The sequence below is a fragment of the Alligator sinensis genome, unplaced genomic scaffold (assembly GCF_000455745.1).
Source record: "Alligator sinensis unplaced genomic scaffold, ASM45574v1 scaffold118_1, whole genome shotgun sequence".
Classification (NCBI taxonomy): Eukaryota; Metazoa; Chordata; order Crocodylia; family Alligatoridae; genus Alligator; species Alligator sinensis.
The window spans coordinates 1,392,211-1,418,491 of NW_005841850.1; the positions used below are offsets into that span (position 1 = coordinate 1,392,211).

The 26,281-nt window shown below is 41.4% G+C and overlaps 1 protein-coding gene across 2 annotated transcripts in view; it reads right to left on the reverse strand.

The window, feature by feature from the left end:
- Positions 1-26,281, reverse strand: part of BCAS3 (BCAS3, microtubule associated cell migration factor) — a 447,594-nt gene that overhangs the window by 300,921 nt on the left and 120,392 nt on the right. For both annotated transcript variants that reach the window (XM_025210099.1, XM_025210105.1), the window contains exon 14: positions 13,195-13,328. In XM_025210099.1, coding sequence (XP_025065884.1) covers positions 13,195-13,328 — 134 coding nt within the window. The remainder of the gene's footprint in view (positions 1-13,194; positions 13,329-26,281) is intronic.

The following is a 26,281-nucleotide window of genomic DNA, read 5'->3' on the forward strand; positions in this document are numbered from 1 at the left end:
TGATAGTATTTTGAAAGTTCTCTCTTAAGTAAGGTCCCAACTCAATAAAAAAAAAATTGCCATGCAGAATCCCACACAAAGCCACAGGAGCCTACTGCAATTTCTTAATTGAATTTGGTTCCAAAAGAGAAAAGATTCAGGAAACTATTACAACTATATGCTTTGCAGCACGCAATGAACACATTATTTACTTGCTCATTTTCATTCTCAGGAAACATGAAAAATAAGAGGTAAATAATTACCAACAAAAACTGTCTTTTCATGCCAACCATTTTGATGTGGTCTAGTGGTTCCAAGGGAGAACTAAGAGTTAGGATTCAAGAGTTTACTCTTTGGCTCTGGATCTAAATGCATAAGCATTGACTAGTTATTTAAATGCTACCGCCAAACTTTTCAAAAGAGATCTCTTGTTTTTTGGATGCCCAATTTGAAAAATATTGGGCCACAGATACATAGCTGCCAGCACCCATGACTCCAGCTGAAGTCCATGGAAGCTGAAAATGCACAGCACTTATGAAAGTCAGGCTCAAGCAAACACAAACTGGACCCCCAAAAAGTTGTGGACACCCAAATCAGTGGCCACTTCTGAAAAATGTTGGTCTCTGATACTGTCTCAGTTTGCCCACCAAAGGCAAATGCTTCTCCTAACTCATAGAAGGGAGAATGTGTTTCCTAGTACAGCACTTTTATATCTTAAGATGAAAAACAGCACCTATAGTCAGACTATAATGAATAAATACACTGCACACATACAATTCCCTTACACACCCACACGGGAGCCCTGAAAAAAAAATTTAGTTCTAATTAAAAAAAAAAATTCCTAGAGATGGGAGAACTTTTAAAAAAATCAGCTTGCTAAAACTGCTTTAATTAATTAATTAATTAAAAGAGAAAGCTCCAATCAGACTGGCTCAACTTTTTTTTTTAATGCACATGTAGACCACTAGCTCCATTTTAACTTTTCCCTATATATCATCTAGAATTGAGACAAAAATGAAAATATATTTTGTTAAATACATCGGGATCATTTTACTTTGTGTATGGATCTCACAAAGAAAGCCCCCAGAAGATTAAATTCATTTCTAAGCATGCTTTACATAACACCTTGATGGAAAACAAATCCCTGCTCCTTAAAGACTGCTTTAAAAAGGAGATTATGCTGTGTGTCCAACACAATATTGGCAGACAACTCTAGGAAAACAGTAGTCTAGTTTAAAATGATTTACCAAAGAAAGTCCTAAAACAATGCTAAGAAAAATATTTTTAAAAAGGTAAAAGTTGGTTAAAAAGAAGTATATACATGAGTGGGATTTAACATGGCAACACACAGAGGAGAAGGATTAGTTTTCATTATATCATTAAACAACATAAGCTAAATAAAACTCTTTGAGTTTTCACTGAAGCCAGTTTTACAATACACTAGGTACTCCAATTGTAGTAAACACCGATACAATCTTGAAAAATATTCCAGAAATGCACTCCAAATATTCCAGACAAAAGCAGCAAGTCTTCATCAAAGTGGAAGTTTCCAACTGAGCCCTGAAGCCTCCGAGATAAAGGGATTTAAGTCTTGTGACTTGTGACAAGATATTTGGCTGACAGACTGTCACTACACAAAATGCTTCATCAACATTACACAGATAAACCAAAAAAACACCATTACACACCTGCTCTTTTCAATTATGGTGACACGTCCAAATGATCTGCTAATGACAAAGTTAAACAGCCTCCCAGAAATCTGACAGGTTTAGCACTTTTGGTGATGCAAGTATTACTGGTATAAAGTTGTCCACAAGCAGTTTCAAGCTCCTCGTTTGCCTACAAAGAGTTTCACCTTTTCAAATGGCTCAGAATGGATTAAGGGCTCAAAAAGGAAGAATAAAAGCAAAAACAAAAAACCCATCAGCATGAAGCCGGAAAAAAAAAAGAATTAATAAGCATTTCAGTATCAGCCTGTTCAGAGAGACAATTCCCCTGTATCGGAATCAAGTCCAAGAGCTGACATACTCGATTACAACACAATATTAAAAAGTACTTAAAGCTTTGTGAGCTCTTTTTCCAAACTTCGCCATCTTTGGCCTCTCCAAAGCCCTATTTTCCTATGTAGAGACTGTTGATCCTGCTTTCCTATGCCCAGCACCTTCCCCACCGACCAAAAATACCTCCAATGGACTTAGAGCAGGGGCAGGCAATTGTTTTGAGTGGAGGTCCGCTTACTGAGTTCTGGCAAGCCATTGAAGGCCACATGAGAGGCAGCCAGGGACAGATCATTATTAATTTTCTACATTTTTTAGGGGCCCCATGGGCCGGATAGAATGGCTTGGTGGGCCGCATGTGGTCCACAGGCTGCATTTTGCCCACCCCTGACTTTGAGCAACATTTCTCTTTACTGCTGCTAAAACACTCCCTGCATTTGGCTCCAGCCTCTCTCATGGGCATTGCCTCTCGCACCTGCTCTTTCTCTCTTACTCTGCAATTTCATGGGACAAAATCCTTCCCTTCTTCTATTCCTACCAGCTGAAGCAAACTCTACAAGCCTCTCCGCTGAACTAGCAGCTTCTGTAATCTCATCTAAAAACTTATCTTCACGACTGCCTAAACCTCTTCAATCTTTCCTCCACGTTGCTTATGTTAACGCATTTTACCAGAAACCTCTTTACATCGCTGCCTTCTATCACATACATGATGTGCAGTGTGTTGTACATGGTTTAATTTGGTAAAGCGCATAAGATCACATTTCTATTGAGATGACATAGAAGGAAAAAACCTCACTGGATTGAACCTCACGACAGAAGTATGTACATGTTTGTACTATTATTAGTGTTCAGGATGCATCATCACTTCTGTTTACATTCTAAAAAACCCAAAAACATTCAGAATAAGGCCCAAACCCTCACTCATGCCAATTTGGAATTGGGAACTGGAATGTAATCAATGTAATCTCTCATCACAAGCTGAATATCACTGAAGTGACGTGTGCCTCGACCAGCGATCCTCAACCAGGGTGCCGCGGCACCGTGGGGGGCCTTGAGATCCTTTCAGGGGTGCTGCGGGATGCTGCACACCATCGGGTGCGCAAACATGATTCACGCAAGATAAACCGAATGATTTCAAATTACAATGTAAACTGTAAAAAAAAGTTGTGATCTTTCTGAGTTCTTTGCAATAGAAAAAAAATTGCTGTATTATTGTGCCATAATCACAAAATGACTGCTAAGAGCTCGCATTCTCCGAGGGATCATCTTGAGCCTAACAACTGGTGCCTAGATTGAGCACCACTGGCCTGGACAAAATGGAGAGAGATTGCTGTAGCACTGGCCTCAATGTTCCCTTGAAAATAGAGCACAAATGACCCCTATCTTAACCACAAATAATGCACAATGAGGACGGGGCTAGAAGGCGGCTGCAGTTGGATGGAGTGAAAACAGAGGGCCAAGCAAAAAAAAGAAATGTGTTTTTTTTAAGAGCCCCGTCAGGAAAAAAAAGTGCTTCTGACAAATGAGACTGAAATGACCAAAGATTTCAAGAAAATGTGCGCAAAACAGTGTACTCTCAGGAGAGAAAAATATCTGGATGCTCGATTGATGCTTTCCTCGTGGCACTTATCTCCTCCAAGCGTTAAGCGTGGCTGCCTTTCCCATACAGAAGGCAAGCAGCAGCAAAGTGAAAGGCTGGAGGAGTTCAAGGCAGGGTATGTTTGCAGTTTCAGAGGGTGTGAATTAAACGCCTTATTTTCACGCAGCAAGAGCATAAATCCACGTGTGCAATTGCAGCGAACACTTAGCTCCTTTTTCTTTTCTTTTTTTTTTCCTGGTGCTTATAGGAAAGGGGCGGACTAAATTTAAGGTCAGCACGCTGTTGGGACCAAGTGTAATCTCATCAGCCATCGCTTCAAAGATCAGGTCTTTGTGTCCATGAAAGACGTTTAAATGATCACATCAAGCCTGCCGCTATCAGCCGCGCTCTTACTGTGCATTACACAGAGTTCTTGCCTCCTCTTAGTATAAACACGCTGCACAGTGGCCCATTAGTGGTTTGCAAGTTTATGCTAAGCGTTGCAATTTATTGCTGTCCTTTAGGTTAAAGTACTTTTATTCCATGTATTTATAACATATTTTTGCATTTGTTGGTAATTATGATGTAATGTTTGGATACTGGAGATCAATCAGGGCTCCATAATGTTTTCGGAGTTACGTTAACAAAGCAGACCTTTCATAGTTCAAACTTTACCTTGCGACTCAAGGTCAACTTCCGATTTAACATTCACACCTTTATTTCTAAGGTTTTCCCAACTTTGGTCACCTGCTTCACAAAATGGAAGTTATATATATATCGCGTTTTGGCTAGTTTGGGGAGCTTTCAGGCATGCAATTTTTGTTTTTTTTAAACCTCATGTATAAGCTATATGATTAAATGTTCTCTGGAATGGATGTCAGGATTTCCCTTGGATTAATGCTCTATTTTCCCAGTCTAGTTTTGCCTGGGCATCTAAATCACTTTGTAAACAATTTAATGTTCTTTACACATCCCAAACTTCCAGTGAGATCACTTGGTGCTCAAGGAATACAGAAAGAGGCCCTTCTCCTGGTCAGTAATACGTAAACCTTTGAAACTAAAGGAACGTTGCTACCAGGGCTGGACACAGGCATGAGTGAACCAGGCGGCCACGCGGGGCCCGGACACAAGGGGGGCTTGAAAACGGAAATTGTTTTATTATCGTCATCATCATTCTCTCTGACAGTGGGTGGCCCAATACTAAAAGTTCACCCGAGGCTGCCAGGAGTCTGGGTACGGGTGCTGGTAGCTACTATGGGCAAATCCTAGAAGACTTCAGTGGAGGCAAACAGAGTACTTATGCAAACGTGAGTTCCTGATGGTTTAAAACTCAGCACAGCCCAACCACTACATAAGAGGTCTGCAAATTGGGCCAACCGACTCTCCAGAGTCGACAAGGAATTCTACTATTCCACCTCTTTCTCCATGCAAGTACGTAGTCGGAAATCCTCCTGCTGCTTTTACAGAATATCTAGTTTGCCCGTGCTCTGGAACACCGCTGGTTTAAGATGGTCAAAATGCTTCATCATTTCTCTTGGAAAACTTCCTCGGAAGGATTACATTGCTATCTGGACTTCATCAGCATCGTCTCTTCTCAGCACGAAGTCCCTGGAGTAATGCTGTAGCATTTAGTATCTCACTAGAACAATCCCCTTCCTTCTGGTTCATAAAGGAGTACAGGACTTCCATGGTCATTGGATTCTTTGCATTTCTTGGCCTGTGCAGTTGTAAATCAAACTTTGAGAATGAAGTTGGCTCTTGTGCAATTATTTCTGCTCTAGTTAATGGCTTGTAGTAACATGTATTCATTTAGCAATCAGTCACTTTACTGAACAGCTAGATCTCCTCTTGGTTTATAGTCGAGTGTCTGCTGACTATTTTCCCAATAGAGACAATTAAACAATCTTTCAGATATTCTGGTAAACTTTAACAGGCCCTGGGAGGAAATCATCAAGTGTTTTCAAGGAATGGAAGTACAAAAGTCTGAGCTGCATTCCCTAACAAATATGCAATGAAAAAAAAACCCAACCCTCTCAACAAACACACATTATGCAACAGATCCCCCACTTTCTATCTTCACTTTTGCCAGCTATTCTTTCCTTCATTATTTCTTCTTGCAACTTTTTTTCCATCTTTGCAACTATTCATTTTTTTCTTTTTTCATTCTCTTAATTCTTATGCCTTAAATCTGCCGTCTCCTTTCAATTCTCTCTTCTTTGCCACTTTTCCCATGTTTCCCATTCTTCTGCTCTGTGTTTTGTGTGCTATGAGTGTACAATCTGAAAATTAAAGCATATCACTGCTTGCATGTTCAGAAATACCATGGGGAAGTCTGGAAGTTTCATTTATGGAATTTTATCATAAGACACAATTTGCTAGTGAGCCTACAGACATCAGATGCCAGGAATGTAGAGATCAGAGAGTAATTTTACATGGGTAAAGACTGAAAAAAATCAGAGGAAATTATGAAGATTAGATGCTCCAAAGATGCCATATACAAACATACACTTTGTTTTTTCCTTTTTTGTCTAATAAGATGGAGTCAAGTGTCCATATACTTTTTGTGCCACCATTCCTGGTTCAATCTATTGCCAAATTTTCACTGAAATTTAAAGGGTTTTTTTTTATTGGATTAAATATATTTTTAAAAATGCAAGCCCTATGTGAAGTAAAACAGGAGGAAAGCTAGGGCTGCACTTCAAAAACTGCTTATTTTCAAAAGAGTTGATTAAAAAAAAGGTATAGTTAAGAGGTAAGGCTGATTACACAAGTGATCACATGCACAGACGCTGACCTTGTTTACCACTACTCTTTGAAGTGACGGACAGTTCATCTCCAGCCTACATACTCCATGGCTTCGAAAAGTTAATACTGTACTAATTACTTATACAGTACTTACACCCATTCTCTTCAAAAGAAGAGACTATACTCAGTAATCGCAGTGCCTTCAGGGCAATATAATGCTCAATATACTAAGATTCGAACGCACTGTTCTGTGTGATATATTATCCTGACAACCTCCAAACCAACCTTATGAACTTAGTTTTGCAATAGTAACTAGACTGGCACGGGTAAAGTGTCCACACATTGTATTGAATTGTCTTCTGCCTTTATAGTGAAGTGAAGCAACAGCAAACCCTAGTTAGCATTATCACAGCAGCAATTTCATGTCACGACTGCCGTTCACTTCCGCGATGACTGGCTTTACCAGAGGTCCTCAGGTTCAGAGGCACTGGCACCAGTGCTATACAAAAAGTTAGACAATAATCTTCACTATTATTTGAATTACAATGTGTTCAATGGGGTTGTCCGGGAAAAAGGCACAAGGGGCAGGAACCACACAATGACAACGAAGCAACGGCCAAATAAAATTAAAATTAGCAAGTGCCGATCTCTACACAATATTTTCCTGTCCAGGAAGTTAAAGGAAGACTTTGGCAGCATGAATAGAAGAAACAGTAATAAAACCATGGACATCACCAGATGATTTTATTAGTTGTGCGTGGCCCATTTTTGCCATCTGAATTCATACCGAGTAGTAACTTTTCTTCTAAGTGATCCAATTAATTAGACTCTTCCTGAATAAGGACAAAAGAATCAGGCCCAGAATGAGGAACCCCATCGGTCTCTTTGGTCTGAACGGTAACTGTGCATTGATAACAAAATGCAACTCAATTTATAGTGTGCTGTGCTTTACACCTCTGTCTTCAGCGTCTAATTAAGAAGATAAACCTAAATCCTTCAATTTAAATTGCAGGGATTTTACCTGCTGATGCGTTTCATTGGTGAATGATTAACGGTGCTAAATCAAATCTCCAGTTTCAAAACTGCCCTAGGCCAGATACTTCACCAGAAATATTTTCTTCATAAGACTGACCTAGTAATTATAACGACATCAGAAGAGAGAGTGGGGTAGATGTTTGTCAAATATTTAAATGACTGGCTATTTGGATACAATATATAACACTTAACCTTAAAAATACTTCTGCATTCGTGTCAGGCTGACATTTTTGCATTTGCCGTAAAAAACACAAAGTAGTCCCGTCCGGTTCCCCTTACAGCAGCACAAGGTGGTATGTTTTTATCATTCGCTCTATTTACCTACACTCGCTGAGGTCAGTTATAACAGCACTTTGTGAGTCAAAACAGCAAAAGTCCAACAGCCTAAAAGATTACGCAGCCCCTGGCTATCAGCCCACCAACGCTATCACTGTGCTTATTTGCTCTACACCAAGATAATGCTGTTTTCAGGCCTTTTTTGTGTTTGCAGTTTAAGATCAAAGGGGGAAAAAAAATGCAGCCAGAGGGCAACCTAACTTTCCTCTCTGAGCAAATGAAATGGTTCGTCTCGGAGCATCCTGCACCTTGGTTATCAGTCCTCCAAAGCATACTTGAGTAAAGGAAAAAACAAACATGACTGTTGAGTAAATCCTGGTTCCTGAAGGGTAAACCACAAGATGGCTGGATGTACAGTTGAAAGGAGCATCCAATAATGTAAATCCTTATCCAGAACATATTAAAATGTCTTTGCTCTAGAAATCAAATTGAATTTTGAGAGTGCAGATAATTTGCAAGTAGTATTGCCCATCTCCTTCAATTCTAGAGATGACTAGCGGTTGGACTGAGCCTCTATGCAGTGATATAGCATATGCGTATCTCATGTAGCCTGTTTTCTTGTTTTTCAAAAACATTATTTTAAAAGAAGTGAGCATCTCGATCTGATTGTTGACATAGCTTCAAAAATACTCATCATTTATAACTGACACAGTGACATGCATTTGTTTTGGCAGATCCTGAAACAACAACGCTGAAAGATGTGCTCATCTCTCTACCCGAGGAAGCATGCGGGCCTGCTCACAACAACATCCGACTCCACACTCTTTAACAGATTCTGTCTGCACAATTCCCCTATGAAGGAGAAGTATTATCCCCATTTTGCAGATGGGAAGCTAAGGCCAAGGGCTGATCATCTTCAGCAAGCTCACGCAGGAGACCAATAGCTGAGCCATTAAATGAACTGATGTCTCTTGAGTACCAGCCCAACATCCTATCTACCAAGACTTCTTTCTACTTATGGATAACAAGTGATTAAAGCGCATGCAAACTAAAGCAAGTAGTGTTAATTTTTTGATTCAAGACATGCAGATGTCTATCTTTACCCTGCTTGATTCAGCTAGATTTCAGGGCTCTTAGGGAACAACCCAGAGCACTTGACCTGCTTCTTCAGGGCACCTCAAAAGATAGATAAATTCAAGAAATTGTGCATATGTGAGAGAACGTCCAGCTCATCAATGGATGGTAGAAAATTGCTCAGAAGTGCCATTATTAAACTTTAATCTTTTATTCTTTGTTTCTCAATAAAGAGCATACAGCTGGGCACCCTGAAGAAACTTCTACAGAAAGGGACCAAGTCAATGGGCCTTATTGCTGGCTCCATTGGCGATGCATAGGGGGTGCACATGGGTGCACGTACACCCGCTTAGCTTGGCAGTGCACCCCCTGCCAGAAGCACTGCTGACGCTGCAGGTGGTGCCTGTGGGCGGTCGCTGCCCGCCACCCCACTGCCAACGGTGTCGGCAGCTGGTCACCCACCAACAGTTGGCACTTGCCGCCTCCCCCCGCCACCAACACTGCCACAGCTGCCTGCAGGAGCTCCCCGTTTGGCCTGCCCCCACTGCCGACCCCACTGCTGCCTGCTGGCAGTCGCCGTGCCCACCCCAGCCCCGGAGGCACACGGCATTCACGGCCAGCTCCTTTTAAAATACAGGATGGGTGTGCCAACCTCCTTCAGCCAGAGCTCTGAAGCCCTCAGAGAGAGGATGTCCCAGTATTATACTACTCTTAGTAAGATCCTGATTCAAATCTCTCTAGAACATTGAGACCAACCCTTATGCATACTGCCTTGGTAGCTGTATCATTCATCCATTTTTAATAGGTCATACAGTCCAAAGTTGTGAACACTATGGCCAAGTACAGACAGTCAAAAAGCCTGAGGCTGAATTGGCTCAATCTTCACAGGTTAGTCTAAAATGTGTAGACTGACCTGATAAGCAAGTGAACAGACATTCACTTTTGATGCCTGTAGTGGCCCAGGCCAGAAGCCAGGAGGCGCTAGCGCATACCTCCCTGCCCGGCTGGAGCAGGCAGCTTGGGCCAAGGCCAGTCTGCCCACCCTGCAAGGGCGGAGAGGGGGTTGGGTTGTGGGGGAGGTGCAAAGCATCCTGGGATCCTGGGGGACTGTGAGTTAAACTTGAGTCTGGGGGGGATCTGGGACAGAAGTTCAATAAACCAATATAACCTAAATCAGTGAAGTCAGATACTACATCCATCCAAGTTTATCTTAAACACGTTTTGGCCATTTTGGAAGTGGTTTATGTGTACTGAACTTCTGTTGTGTTACAGATGTGATCACTTATACCAGTTTGTGTGTAATTTCTGCCCCTAGTCTTTGTCCTATTGCAGGAACAAGCCCTGAGCCAATCAACAAAACTCTACTGGATTTAGAAAGAGCCATTTCTCTTATTCACTACCGTGTCATACAAGGACATTTCCTCAGGACTGGGGTAAACACCATTGGCTAGCATCACAGACAAAGAGCAGATGATACTGGTATGAATAAGAGTATAAATATAGACAGATTTGAAAAAAAAACACTGTAAAGGAGGCATACGATAAAGTTTAACCAATTTACAATGGATAATAACTAAACTAATTTTGACACACTGATAATCACTGGTGTCCATCAACGCAAATTAGAACTTTTTATAGCTACACTACAGAAGGTGACCTTTAAGACCATTGGCTTTGATTCACAGTTAGCTTTAATCCATGGTAAAAAAGAACAGCTTACTCTAAGTGCATAAATATGATCATACTCAAGAAAGTAGACATGGTGGCTTCAAATCTGTGTCTGAATATATCTCATTGTGACTTGCAGGCTACAAAAATCAAACAGCCTCAAAATCCTTGCCTGGCAACTTCAGAGCACAAAATATTAGTGCCAATGACTGATGCATACAGTATTTTCTTCACCATGCAAACTGAAAATATTGATATTAAATATATTTATTAACTCATGTATTTCAAATGACAGGACTGTCTTGGCAACTGCAAGTGTTCATGTGATATTATTGCTGGACTGTTTTAAAAGCTATGGAGCTGTAAAACCCACCAATATGCCTCTTGTTGGTTAGACTTTTGTCTACTCTATGCCCACTCCAAAAGCAATGTCCTAGATTACAACTGTGTTGAAAATGAGGACAATTTCTCAAACACTGCACTGGTACTGAAAAAAATTAACACAGTGCCTTAATTCAAATATAGTAAAGTCTATACAAGGCAAGCACCATATATGATTTAGTGCTAAAACATGTAATATTTATTTTACTACTATGTGCTATAAAAAAAATGGGAACTAAAAATATGCAAATTCAAACAGCACAGTACATCTTTATTCTGAATAACTGGAGCTACACGTTTGTGTCTTGCAAGCTAATTATAACATAAATATAGTTCTTTAATTAATTCAGAACACATACCTCTCTGAAATACATTATAGGGCATACATTTTTATATCCACAAGTATATGCCTTATGTCATTTATATACCATGAAGATTTCAATGGGGTTCTAGTTTCCCCCCTCCCCCCTATAAGTCTTCTCTAAAATTATCTACAAAAAGTTTGCTTGTCTCTTGATTGAACTTACTTTTCTTTGGTTAATTTTTATTTGTAGTAGTAAAATATATTTGGGGGAGACTGAACTAAGAACATACACGATGACAATACGTGGGGCTCCATTTTCAAAAGTAACTAGCCGTTGTGAATATCTTAGGATAATTTGAAGGTGCCAAATTTTTAGACTGCAGATGCACAGCACTAAAAATTATACCTCTCAGCTCTCTGAAGCTGTGCAACTAAAAACCAAGACCCTGACAACAATCACTAGTCACTTTGGAAAATGCAGACCACGATTTTCAAGGCTGCCAAGCTGGGCTTATATAAACACCTTGTAGGACAGGCCTCTGAAGTATTGTCTAAGGAGTTTAAGAGATTTAGCCCATAATTTCCTCTCACTTTTCCCACTGGCTATTCATAAGCAGTTAACAATAGCAATTAGAGTTTGCTGACACAATAGTGAACAGAGCATTGACCACTGTACAGACAATGCTCTCGACACTGCCTTGTTTAAAATTCCAGACTCCAGGACATGTTTTTTTAATCCCCTCTGGACAGCCAGTTTGGACACACATTATTCAGACTTTCTTTACCGGACATGTCAAGTACAAAAAAAGATTCCCAATTTAACCGAAAGCAACAAAACTTGTGATTAAGTAAAGCCTCGAGGTCTCAGCATTCACCTACAGCTACTGCACTGCTAAGTACTTCCAAAGTCCACCAGGAACAAAGGGAAGAGAAGAAATCCAAGGAAAAACACTGAGCCCATGAAAAAAGTCAGAAGAAACTTTAATTGTGTTAACATGGTGGTCACCAACTGGTTGATCTCGATCGACTGGGTCGATCGTGGAGCCTCTGACAGTCGATCTCAGTCGGTCAGAGGTTCCACGATCGGGAGCGGCAGGATGCATGCGGCTGAGCTGAGCAAGTGGGGTCAGAACCTGGGCGGCTTGTCCGCGAGGTTGGGGGGGATGGGGCGGGAGGATGGGGGGCAGGGCACAGTAGATGCTGGGGTGCCAAAAAATGATCTTCAGCATAAAAAGATTGGAGATCACAGTGTTAACATTTCACTCCACCTTCTCATGCAAGGCCATAATGGCATCCCCCCTTGGTATCGAGGCCTCTCCCTACCCCTCCAAGCTCTATCTACTAGATTACCAAAGCCTGTTCTTTAAAGATGCAAGTGCATCAGTAGGTGGGAAATTCATTTCTTACTGGTGGTGATTTTTTTTTTTTTTAAATGATCTGAAGGCTTACTTAAAATTTCTTTTAGAGTTACACGGTGCTAAAAGGGTTAACATTACCTGACCCTGAAAACAGTGCAGCGATGCCTATTGTAGACAGTTCAGGAAAAAAAAAAAAAGTATTGCATGTACTAGACCAATCTACCAAGGAGAGTGATGATAAAAATGGATGTAAAAACATTAGAAAACAGGGCATTAGCTAAAATTTATTATGCTTCTTCAGGTTTTATTTGGTTTTTCAGTTAACTTACCAAAGCCCAATCACCCACCCTTCCACCCGACAATATTAGAATACATCTCTAGTACTGCTTTTTAACCCCCCCCTTGCAATAACTTCCATTTAGTTGATTAATCAGACCTTTTTCATTCTCTCTCTCCTGCTTTCTGGGACTTTCCCACCAAAACAAAGTAAAACTTGACAGTCACTTCACAGGCGTTAGACAAATGTTTAACACGCTACATGAGAAAAGGTTAAGTACAATCACTGCTCATAATCCTGGCTCTTTGGAGGCAGTGTCGTATCTGAATAAATCTGACATCACCTCATTGTAAAGACCAAGAATTTATTATTGTCCAGGTTAAAGCCTGTGCTCCTATCCTTTCTTGTGGCTATCACACGAGGACAGCTCTTTCCTCGCTGAAACAAACATTAAAGTGCCAACATACACCACATGTATAAGGTGTCTGGGGATTACTCTTTAGCAAATATGTTTAACTTACTTTGGCTTCAGTCTCTCCCCTGTGAAGTGTATATAAATGATGTACAGCACTTTGTGATGATGACCAAGGATGTGTCAGTACTTGGAAAACATGGAAATCGTGGCCTAATGTGTCAGTAGTGACCAACAGCATCCCTGGGAGAAGAAAAAGGAGAAAGAAAAGAAAAAAAAAGGATGAATCACTGCAAAAAGTAGAGGTTTAAAAATGCCTGCTTAAAATAGCTAGCATATATTTCACTTTGCTTTCTGGAAATAACAGACAAAAAGGTGTAAGAAAAAAAATCAGAGATCAATTCATACACATTTTCCAGTCATTTTTGAAAACCAAACTTCATTAGAAATCAGGCAATGGCAACCGTGTTGAAGTATTATGGTAGAGTAATACAAGTCAGTTAAACAAGTCTAGGGACACAAACTGAAAGTTAAAAAGTTGCACAACCACTCTGAAGCACAGAAGTTACTGCACATTATGGATTCACCCTGTATAGCGCTCCACTGAGCAAGTCAACTTTTGCTCAGAGCAACACAAGATAGGTTTCTATTGCCAACCTAATTCCCTTTGTTCATGAAAGTGAAAGCATTATTTAACAAAGTAAAAAAAACCCACCCAGGTCTTCCTCTGAACTATCCAAAGGACACATGTTTCGCATGGAGCTGTACGAAAGAAACAGTCTGATTTATTGAACAAAAGGCAAACTGGAGTTTGAGCTTTTGAGTGGAATATTAATTGAAGCATTAACTTCACAGGAAAAAGAAGTCACTAATATATGTTAGTGAAATGATTAAACTAGACTCAAAGATCAGCAAAACGATGATAAATTTAAAGGCTATATATTTTCTTTCCTTCTTTTATTAACGCATAACGCAACTTTAGGACATTTATAGTCACATATTTCAGGCCATCTTGTTATCAGAATCCAATTAAATATACAGTTTATATTAAAAAGAAGAGCCGTTATGGGCAGGAAAGTGTGGCATTAAGGTAGGAATTGAAAGGACAGCAGAAAACACGCACGACGATCAGTTATTCCCCTGTATAATAAAATCAATATAATCTTGCTTATTAATGGAGTGCCATAAATTATCACTGAAAGTGAGACGCCGTTTAAATAAGTTCAAAGTGAAAAACAGTTTATCTGAGCAATTTAACAGATACATTAAAGTGTTTTTTCAATGTTTTGAAAGATCCCGCATCTACAGAAAGGATTTTATACATTGAACAGCCAGGGCATAACTGGAAAAAATGTGAACACTTTACACTGCAAAGGTGTCTATAACCGCTCCATGGAGAAGGTCGTGCTGATCCTCCATTTCAAACATATCTGAAATCCATTTAAAACATATTTGAAATCTCTCTCTTCAGAAAGTGTATTTAAGTCGTCAAATTTAATGCAAGTGTTACTCAAAGCACGAGCGAAGAGTCTCACATTTTTATGCTAAAATAGTTATCTACTTCCCTGAGAAAACTGTTTGAAGTTTTTTGGTTAAATTTGGCCCCAAAGTTGCCTGCTCAACATCCTGGCTGCTGCTTAGCACCAAAGAAGCAAACCAACACAGACCCATGCTACTCGTTGAGATGTCTCCTGGATCCGCAGCAGTGTTCGTCAAGGCTCCTCAGCTCCAGTACAGATCCAGGCTTTCCACGTTTTATTAGTTATTCCCCAGACACAAAGACCCTACCTCTAGAGTTCATGGCTCCTCACAAACCCGGGAGGGCCCTGCTTCCAAGCACACGTAGACAGCTTAAGTTTCAGCAGCCAGAGTTTCCGGTTTTTGAACCTCACGCTATTCAGAGCGGGATTTCTCTATCTGGTCAAACCCGAGTTTATCAGACAAGAGAATGCGTTTCAGCCAAGAGGAAACATGATCCTGTGATTGAGACGGTAACCTGGGACACCTTGGACAAGTCAGCCTGTTTGTTGCCTCAGTTTCTCTCTCTGTGAAATGGGAATAATGCCCTACTTCACAATAGTGTAACGATGATAAATGCATTAAAGACTGAGACGTTCTCACGTGCTAGGACTGTGGTGTAACAGAAGTGCAGAGAAATCCAAGTGGTGTCTGGCACACCAGTCTTACCTGCAAGTCTTCCTTTCAATTTGGCCACGGTAGCTGGAAAAATGGAGGGAAGTCACCACACTTTAGGCACCCCCGCCCCCCAAACCACAAATGCTCCATCTTAATTCTGATCTCAGCAAGATTCTCTCCAACAGACATACTTTCACTGCGAAGGACCCTCGATTCTGAGTACTGGAAATAAAAGGAAGTTTGTTGTGGAGCTCAGGAATCCAGGAGTGCATTTGGATATTATGTTTGGGCAGTAAGGCATGCGAGTTGAGGTTGGTCTGAATGTTAATGTTGGCTTAACTGGCAATTTCCTTGATTTGTAGTGACTGCGTTGATAGGAAATACAGTTAAAGTTGCTCAAGTGCAAGTTCGCCAAGTCTTTAGTGTGGGATATTGCACACAATTTGCATTAATTCTGTTCTGAAAAGAACGTAAGATATGCTTCCCTTTTAGTTAAGCGTGTGGTCTCTAATGACACACCCCATCTTCCACGGAGAAAACTGCAGTGATTTGAATGTCAGTAGTATTCCCTGTGCTAGAATTAGGCTGCCGCAACTAAAGAAGTGACGACGTTCCTGGAGATCTAATTTGGCAAAGCAAACCTCCGTATAGCAAACTCCACAAGCTTTTTTCTTGTCGTTTTGTTTTATTTAGGTAAGCTTTGCGTTTTTAGTTCTCTAGACCTGTCCCTTAATGCAGCTGGAACGAACTCACGGAAGAGACACGGGAAGAGGCGACTATAAACAGGCTTCGTTCAGTAGGAAAACCTAGATCTTTTCCTAAAGTGCTGGAGTTTTCTCTTAAGTCTCTCTCCAGGGCTGATCGCACCCAGAGCTTTCTAAATACAACGGGGGTTTCATCTGCGTGCCATCGCTAGATTCAAAGATTATAAAAATATATATTTGGAATGAGCAGACAACCTGCTGAAGGCACATGCAACACTCACAAGCCATTCAAAATTTAGGAGTGGCCAACCTGTATTCAACCTGTTGTCCATCCAGTCCGTTTCTAACCATGGCCAGTTCCAGAGGTGTCAGGCGGCTCCCTACTAGGCAGACGTAATATAATCTGCCCCATAAAGTTTCATCCTAATCTGTACTAATCCAGGTAAGAATTCATCGGCCAAATAATTTTTTTAAAAACCCCTAGAAAACAAGGGTCCAGGATGTGCTCTCGGGGTTATCTAAGCATTCCTTGGATGATATGTATAGACTCTGAATAAATTAAGCAGTCTAATGCACCCAGTTATCTGAGATTATAATCAGAGCCAGGTGGCGTAGCTGTTTTTGTTCTAATACTAATGTCTTTTTCCTTTACTTTTTGTAATATTTTTATGATTGCTTGCTTGCTGAAGGAGTAAAGAGGTGAAAGATAACAGTGCTAGTGGGAGGAAAGGAGCTGGATCTCAAATGGAAAGAGAGATGGTACCTGATCTGGCAGTTGTGCTGCTCAACCTACAATTCTGCCGTGTGTCACCATTTGGAGCAAAATGCATTTCATTACGCGAGGCCCTGTGAAGCCCTTCATTTTATTAGTGGCTTCTTTTCAGAAAGTGAAAATATATACACACCTATATCTGCATTTGATATACTGTACAACTACATGTTTGCTTAAACCCTGCTGATGTGCCGGTCGCAGGCACAATACCGCAGACATGCTAGGCCAAAGTACACTTTTATAAAGACGATTAGTGTTCTTAAATATCTTCCTTATTGTTATTCAAACAATAAATCACTGAGGTTTTGGACCCTTTGCCTTTTTGCGTGTGTGGTATTTTCCATCTCTCATTACTTCACACCGAGGAGCTCCGGTTTTCAATTATCGCAGCTCTACTATTTATTTTCTCACTCCAGCTCCATACGACAAAAGTACATTGTGCAATTCCAGAGCACCACGGTGGAAACATGTAATCCCAATAGAGAAATAGATTAAATTTAAACCTTAATGACTCCTTCAGTTCTCTTTCAAATGCAGGGTATTTTAAATTCAGATTTTAAAGAGACCTTTCAATAGCTTCTCAAAGACTTGTTTAGATGGAAATATAGGTTAGCACTGTCATAAGTTCATGCCAAAAATGTATTCTCTGATGATGTACTTTATGTATGAATAATCACAGATGAAAAGTGAATAATTCTCCAGGATTTCCTGCTTGTTTTTCAAACTGGCATTAATCCCTGTTTAGCAGATAACATCTGAAACCAATTCAAATTCTTGCATACACATAACCCGGTGAGAATTTATGTGTAAAGCAGATATTACTTTGTATGCATCTCTCTGCAAACATTTAGATTTTCTTATCCATAATGTGAAGGGTGCAGCTAGGTTAAATTAATGACTGCGTTTTACTGTGTGGTTTTTCAAATCCACAGAGATGATTAAAACATTCAGTTTAGAAGGAACTGATATGCTGGACGCATGAAAAAAAAATTACTTTAGCTTTGTTTTAGCTGACAGATACATTCGCCTTAATTTACAACTTCCTATTTTTCACGCATAATGTTTGGGAAACAATAAGCTTCTTTCAGGAAAAAGGAGTTTGAAAAAAAAAAATACAGAGAATATATACATAAAAGGAAAAACTGGTACAGATGTAGACTGTGGGCTAAGAGCTATTTATGCAGTATCAGAAGACTAAACCAGACTCTGGCCTGGCCATAAACTAAACCCACGCCCTAAATGAGGTGCCAAGCCACAAAAAGCATTTGCGTCAACTGGGAATACAAGGAAAAGAAGGACTTCTAATTATAGGGCCTGGAAGCGGAAGCCTCGAGTGATTAGGAGTTTAGGCGCTGCTGTATGTTTATCTGGGAGCTTCCTCTCTCTCTCTCTCAGCCTGGGTTTGATAGATGAGGGTTGGCCTAGAGGGTGGGATTGAAGTTGCTGATGGTACACAGAGTTCTCCAAAATCCTAGGGAGACACAGACTGTATACTAAGGCTTCTGTGGCCTTGTAGGAACATGAGTCTTTTCAACCAGGCGTCAGTTGGTTAGCCCCAAAAGCAAAATTAGAGAGTAGCAAATCTCAGTTGGGTACTTGCTATAAAATGGAGGAAACCCGAGTAGTTTCAAGCATCTCCACCACATCCTATTTATAACACCTCCCTAATTGCACACTTGTTGATTATGTGCATATAAATGAGAGAGAAGCAATTTCACCTTGGGTTTAGGTTTCGTGAGTACATTCGTTTTAAATAATGCCATCTTTGAGTGTAACTGAAGGGGTTTTTTCCTCTCAAATAATGACATTCTGTAATTATACGCTGAAGAACTGAACACATTCAAGCCCATTTGGAATGGTGGGGGGGGATAAAAAATAAATAAATCAATGCTTCCTTTTTCAAGAAGTCAGGCACACAACTGCACAAGCCAAGCATGCATTCAATTATATGCTTAATTTAACCATGCAGTTCAGGTCCTTGCATGCAGAAATGGCTGGTAAGCAGCCCGAGTGGCCGCTTGTGCAAACAGTTGCACACACAACTGCGCAAACAGGATCCAAACAACTGTACCTACTTTTTAAAGCAGAAATCACGTGTCAAGTTGAAATGTTAACATTAGCCTGATTGTTCTTAACGGCAATATTATTTGGGGCACTGCGTCCCCAACCTGTCTGCAGGGTGCCCCCAGAGTCCCGAGTTTCTCCCAGCTGCCCTGCTGCCTGTCCCAAGGAACAGACCAAGGTTTGCCCCGGCATAACTCGCTATCCCTGCAAACCTCAGCTCCGCTGGCCTTTGCTGGACCTCCCGGCTGCAGCGGGAGCATCTCTGCCAGTTCCAGATGGCTTCCCCTTGGGTTGTGAAAGAATTTTTAGGTCCCCCTCTCCAAAGAATGGGTTCGTCTGCAATATCACTTGCCCAGAGATCATTCTTTACAACAGACAATCGGTAAGGAGGCAAAACGACCAAAGGACGCATTGTATAGGAGGAAGGAAGAATACAAGCAAAACGGAGCATAAAGTTTAAAGGCAAAACAAAAAGACAAGATGCATTTCTTAATCTCTTATCTGTCCGCAACCTAGCACTCCCGAGAGTCCTGCCAGTGTTTCCAGAGATCAGCCTTCCAGCTGATGCTGCCAGCCCTGGCTGCTGGGGACCTGGACTGCCCCAATGCCTGGGATCCAAAAACCACGCTACTCCCAAGACAGTTCCCTAAATAAACACCTCTAAGCCAGCTCTCCCCAACGGCACTGTCCTAACTGCTCACCGGTCTCAGAAATTTCTAGAAATGTCTTGTCCCCCTATGGCACCTGGACTTTCCCCAGGTAAGGGGCGATTTAGCTCAGATGCCTTTGCTGCAGGGGGGTTATTCTTCCCATTTACAACATCACGGGTGCCCCTTCTGTCTGTGACGGGGACCGGCAATTATCCTCGCCCAAGTAACACAATGGCAAGAGATACTTAGCAGTTTCATACTCTCGTTTCCAAGTATACATCCTTCAGTTCCTTTAATTAAACCATGTCCCCAAACCATAAAGATATACACAGGCAGAATGACATCATCCATACTGTGCTAAAAGCAACACAAATGGATGCAGCATGTAACATTGGCTTGGCAATGAGACCACATACCCCGTACCGGCACAACAAAACTCAAGAACACCTTACGATACCCCGTGAACCCCTTAAGGGGCTGTGACGCATTGCACCTTTTTAAAAGCAAAAGATCACATCCTCCAGTAGTAGACATCAGCAAAGTATGCTGATGAACAGCTGCTCAGGATTTGGTGCGTATCAATGTTATTCGTGCGCTTCCTACATTCTCTCAGTATTTAATACACACATTTAAGTATTTGATGATCAGCTAGCTAATATGGGTCCAGTGTTGGTAGGCAGTGTAGACTCACTGCTTCTGTTCTAGGTCCTTCACAACAGGAGCCACTTAAACATGTTTCAGGGTAGGGCCCATTCCCCCGTGTTTTGGAGTATGCGCTGACCCATCAGCAGCCCCAGTGTTTATCCACCCTTTTCCCCCCCACACGCGCCTCACACTCCCAGAATATGCTTGAGTGGCTACACTTGGGGCTGATATCAGCCAAGATGCCTTCAAGCATTAAAGCGACGTCCGAAATCCATGTGCTTTTCCAAACATGGGAAATCTAGTTAGCCGGAATATGGTCAGCAATCTGAATTGGACTTATGAACGGAAAGCAAATTTTAGCCGAACCTGTAACACTACATTTTACTCTAATGGTAAACAAAAAACACTGATCCATATGCACGTTTTATATGGGATCAGGAGAGAGGCCTATAGTCTGTAATCCAAGCCATGCAAATAATATAAGTTAAATCTGAATAATTTGAAAAAAAAAAAAATTAGGTTCGTGCATCACAGCTGACACATGGTTTAATGCTATGTCTTATGCATTATTCAACATTTTTGTCAAATTCTTAACTGTCTACAGCTGATGGCCCAGTAAATATTAAAGCCCTATCAGGACAGTTTTCTTCCCCCCCTAAACTGAAGAACACACATTGAGGACAGCTGAGCAAATGAAGAAAGATCAAAAGGAATGGACTCCCTTCTTTTAACCCTGTCTGCAGATCCTCACTCACCATTAAAAGAAGAGGTTTTAATAGTTGCTGATTACTGTCAGCAATTTACCGACTTTTTTTTTTAAACCAGTTGACTGATTATACTGGAATATACTAGAATAATATTTAGGTGACTGTTAGAGAGACCAGGTAAAACCCTGGCTCCACTGACTGCAAGGGGCCGGGATTTCATCCATGGTGCATAGTTTGCATTACTTTTACACTCAGAGTCAAGTAAGATTATCCTCCCACAAGACGTTTACAAAGAAAAAATGCCTGCTGTGCCAAATGACTCCTCTCTGATTCATCTGGAAACTACTATATTTTGAAACAGGAGCCACTCGCTACTACCAATACACACTAAAACATGCATGGGTGTGCGCGCTCGTGCACGCATGCACGCACACTAACATACCTAAATCTGTAACATTCTCAATATTTTAATGAAGTAGTTTATTTTTGACCCCTTTAATTGTTTTTAAAAAATAATAATATCACTGAAACACAGACAGCGATTTCAGCATTGTTCAGAAAAGAGAAATCACCTGACATGCATATGGGGGGGGGAAAAATAGAAGGAAAGCCATGAAAACTAAATGAATTGTGAATAAGGTGATTTCAGATCAAATATTTTACATTTAAAATATTGGAAAGAAATAAAACAAAGGACTCAAATGCTTCCCTTCTCTTTAAGGGGACAGATGCCTTCTACTCCACAAACTACAGACCAGACAAATCCCAATCATGCTTTCTAAAAAACACAAGGGCTAAGACAGACTGAATAAAGCAGGTAAAATATAGGGCCGTCCTCCTCAAAACCTTATATCAGAAGCAGAACTGGAATAATGCTACAATTAAAATGTGGGTAAACTACGTATCACTGCCTGGAGGGACAAGAGGTAAGTGATGGTGAAGCAGGTAAGTGGTTGGATCACCTCTGTTGTAGTAAAATGTGCTGATTCAATATCTACATCGGGGTCAGAATATCAGACGGATGACGAGTCACATGTTGCACTTTGGTTTCCAAGCTCCTTCACTCTATCGGATAGGAAAATCAACACTTTCCAAGCAGCCTTTCCAAACTCGCAGAGACAAGCAATACACATCATCTCCAAAAATATTCCTAGCACTGACCAATTTATCTCTGATTTTGGAGATAAATTCTGCAAATGAGAAATTCTGGGGTATGCCCCCATGTGCCTGGAAGGCGGACTCAGTGACCAGGTGAAAAGGGAAACAGGAAGCCATGAGGTTACAGAAAGGAAAAGAATGATGGATTTAGTCTATTTGTCGTCATACCTAAGCACATACCCCTGAAAACAACTCCGAGATATTGAAAAACATCTCCCTGGGGGTTCTGCTTAGATCTATTACTTCCACCAAGATGACAGAAATTGTATAGCATAGGATTACAGGACTTTGGAGGTTTCTCTTTTTAGGATTCAAGGTTCTCTTGAGGAACTGCCAGAATTAAACTCCCAGAAAATGCCATTTTTAAAAGAAGTCCATTTCTAAACAACACCTATCTATCACAGCTATTTAAGATGTGTTAATTCTGTACAGAGAAAATACATGACCCAAGATTTCAGTCTCTCTTACAAACTACTCTACCTTATTGATACATACAAGATAACTAATTTCCTGAAATTAAAAATAAGTGGAGAGAGGAAGAGAAAGAGTAAAGAAATGCACTATCGCAACACGCACAAAAATGTTGCAAGGCTTCACAGCTGCCTATTGCACACGTTTCATTTGCATCTGTGTCAAGCCAGTTAATCACTCTGAAGAAGCAACTGATTTCCTACCATACAAAAAGCAGCTCCTACAAATCACAAAACTCGATTTTTAAAGCCTTGTTTCTAGTGTAACTTTTTTCGTCAGTTTAAAGGAAAATAACCCTAAAAGACAATCATAGTTAACAGCTGTCCATAGTAAATTAATAAAAAAAAATGCAGCTATGCACTAGCCCATATTTCACCGATTATTTTCCCCCTTTTGCCTTGGGAAGCACACTACATGCCAATGTAGAGGCACTTGCACAACCTTATACAAATACTATATAGGATACATAATGTCACTGCAAGACATTTAATGGGCTTGTTTCGAGGGATAACAACAACTACTACTACTACTATTATTTAGATTGATATCCCACCTATCCAGGAAGGTTCAGAGCAGCTTACAATGAATGGCCAACAAGCCATAGATAGGAAACAACAGTAGACTCCCCAGGTACTACTGAAAAACGGCAAAAGTCAGGAAAAACAGCAGAAAAACAAAGAATTATTCTATTATTAAATAACTACAAATCTCTATGGACTAGATAACATACAGTCTATGGGTTGAGCTTCTAGAGTTAAGAGTACTCACAAACTTGTGAAGGAAGTTCCCCATGGTAATAAAAACCCAAGCACAAAAAGGTGGCTAGAGTCAGAGCAGAGCTGGAAAATGTTAGCACCTGTATAGCACTTTCCACTTTAGCAGTGATTCCCAAACATTACCTAATTAGCCTGTTTAATAACAGTCAGATTTTATACACTAGGCAGTACAAAGAAAAGAATAAAAGTCTCAGTTAATCTCTGAGGCATTATCAATGCTTCTCAACAGTCAAACAACGTGTGTTTCTGCCCATTTGCCCTGATCAATGGGAAAAATTACTGTAGAGAAATTTCAATTTAAACTTCTTTAACTATTAACTCGAGGCCACCAACACATTTCAATATACAGCATTTAAGTAACCAGAGGAATGTCAGGTCCGTTAGAGGTGCAGTCAGGCATCCAAAGGGGTACACAGTTTAATCTGTTTTACTGCAGGCCCAACATTAATTTTCCTCTTATTAATGGATGGAAAACCTCTTCCCTAGCCAAGGAGGGGGAATTTTTTGAAATTTAGATGTGTTTCACTTCACAGCTCTTCGCCACGCAGCTGGCAGAGGTAGCGCCTCTAAGAAAGCAGATCAATTATTTACTAAATTAAAAAGAGGGAAGCAGATGTTTATAAAACATCAGCTTTTTTAAAGCATTCGCTTATGATTTTAATTCCCCATTGGAAAATATCCCTCCTTTAATGGAAAATTTGCATAATTAACGTTTTTTTGAAAAATTCAAATGAAATGGCTAAGAATAGTGATGCTCAACCTACAGCCCACAAAGGCCATGTGAATGGATCATTATCTAACACAGATGTTTTCAACTGGGGGGACACATACCCCTGGGGGTACATCTGATGGCCTCCAGCGGTACCCGACATGCTGCTGGCATACTTGCCAATCAGCCACTGGGGACTCCCCCGCCCCGGCTGCCGACTGGCCTCTGGGGGACCTCCCCCTCCCGCTTGTCTGGCCGCCAGGGGACTCCTGCCTTCTCAACCAGCCGCTGGGGGTACAGTGACCCAAAAAGGTTGAAAACCCCAGATTTAACACCATGTCCATGTCTAAACTCCCAGGGTAAATGCTGCTGCTGCTCACCTCTCTCTTCCCAGGCTGCTGCTCTGGCCAGGGGCTGCACAGATAACTGGTGAGCTCAGAGAGCTCACTGCACACGTGGAGCACCTGGCCCATTTCTGATTTAAAGGTTTGGCTTGCTTATAAAAAAGGTTAAGTACCACTGGCTTAGCATATCGTCTCTTAGTACTAGCAGTGAACTAGGAATCTCGATTCCTAGGTTATCCCTCCCCACCACTAACTCACTACGTGACCTTGAGAGCAGATCAAGGGAAGTAATTATTCTGCACTGGGGAGGCGACATCTGGAATACCATGTCCAGTTTTGGACCCCCCACTACAGAAAGCATGTGGACAGGTTGGAGATAGAAAATGGTTCAGGGACTGGGACACATGGCTTAGGAGGAGAAGCTGAGGGAACTGGGTTTATTTAGCTTGGAATAAGAGAAGAATGAGGGGATTTGATAGCAGCTTTTAACTACCTGAAGGGAGGTTCAAAATAGGATGGCGCCGCACTGTTCTCGATGGCCTGCCAAAACTGGGTAAGCGGCCCTCTGCCTGAAATAATTGCCTGCCCCTGCTCTGGATTGTAAATCTTCACTTTGTGGGGGGAAGCAGCTGCCAACTTCCACCCTCCCCTCCCCCATGCCATTGGTTTTGTGCAAGCTCTGCCCTTTGCTCAGCCGATCCCTTGTGATGGGGCAGATGGGGGGTACTGGGAGGCTACTTCAACTGCTGCCACGAGGAGCCCTCCAAGAGGGACAGCCAGCCCCTGGAGCAGCTCCCTTTCCCCCCCCACGCAGAGATGGCGATGCAGCCAGAGCCGAGCCTGCTTGCAGCAGGCAGCCATGAGGATGCAAGCGGCTGCACCGGGGTCCAGAGTCCTGGCCTGGTTTGATGCCAACAGCGGCCACACACGTGCCTCAGGGAGCATGGCAGGGAAGGGGCCAGGCCTACATTGCCACTACAAGGATCAAGTCCCTCGTCGCTTCCCCGCCACCTGCCCCTGGCACGCCAACATCTTCAAAGTCAAGATTGCAGGGGGTTTTGGCACTTAGCCCAAAAACATTGCCGACCCTGACCTAGATCAATGCAAAAAAACCTGTATAATACTTTTAAACTCAGTGCTAACCACAAATTAAAACGGCACTTAAGAGTGTTTAACTTAATGACAACATTTAAAAATCCCAGTCAAGATTGTGTTGAAAATAATGTTCCTTCTCCTTCTGTTAGTACAGAGCCCTGTAACCACCAGGTATTTCTACAGTACATGTACAAGAGGAGGACAGGGAAGATCTGTATTTTAAAAATGTCCCTCAACCTACTCTGGAGAAAATGAAATTAATATGCAGTTTTTGCAGCAGCACAGTTTTCAGAGGATGCACATCCAATTACTGGTTTAACAAATGTGTGTTTAAGAATTTCCTACAAAAAGTTCAAGATCCAGAATAATTTTCTCATCTTTTCTGGATATCCACAGCCACCTACTGGATTATCTGCGGACCTAGTCATAAGCAACAATGTTTTCTCTACTCACAACTGGAAGACGGCATACAAATCTGAGAGCAACTGTAGTGAAAAATGATGCTTTAAGACCTGAACCTTCAGCAGAGCACACTGCCTTTCATTTTTAACCCGTTCCCATCTTGTAACTAATGGATATGCCTGTACAAAGAGCAGGAACGAGTGAACAAAAGACATGTGCTCAGCTTCATGAAGCCACTGAAAGGCTCATCTGTATTTTCCAGTTTCGCATCCATACTAATCTCACGTTCTTTATCCAGGATCGAAGGCAAAATCTGAAACAGGGATGTCCTCAGTGTGGGTGGAGCAAGAAGACAATATAGTAACTTAATAGACAACTTCGTAGACACTTTTCAAAATGGATTCAGAACCCAATGGTGCCCTAGATGCTTTGCGGGTGCTCATGCAAGCCCAACAGAAAAAAGGGCACTAGGATATAAGCAGCTTCCATCTCCCATGTGGCAGCCAGGTCTAGCTGCACTCCTCTGTACGGTCCTGACTGCCTCATTTGAGCACCCCCAGGGA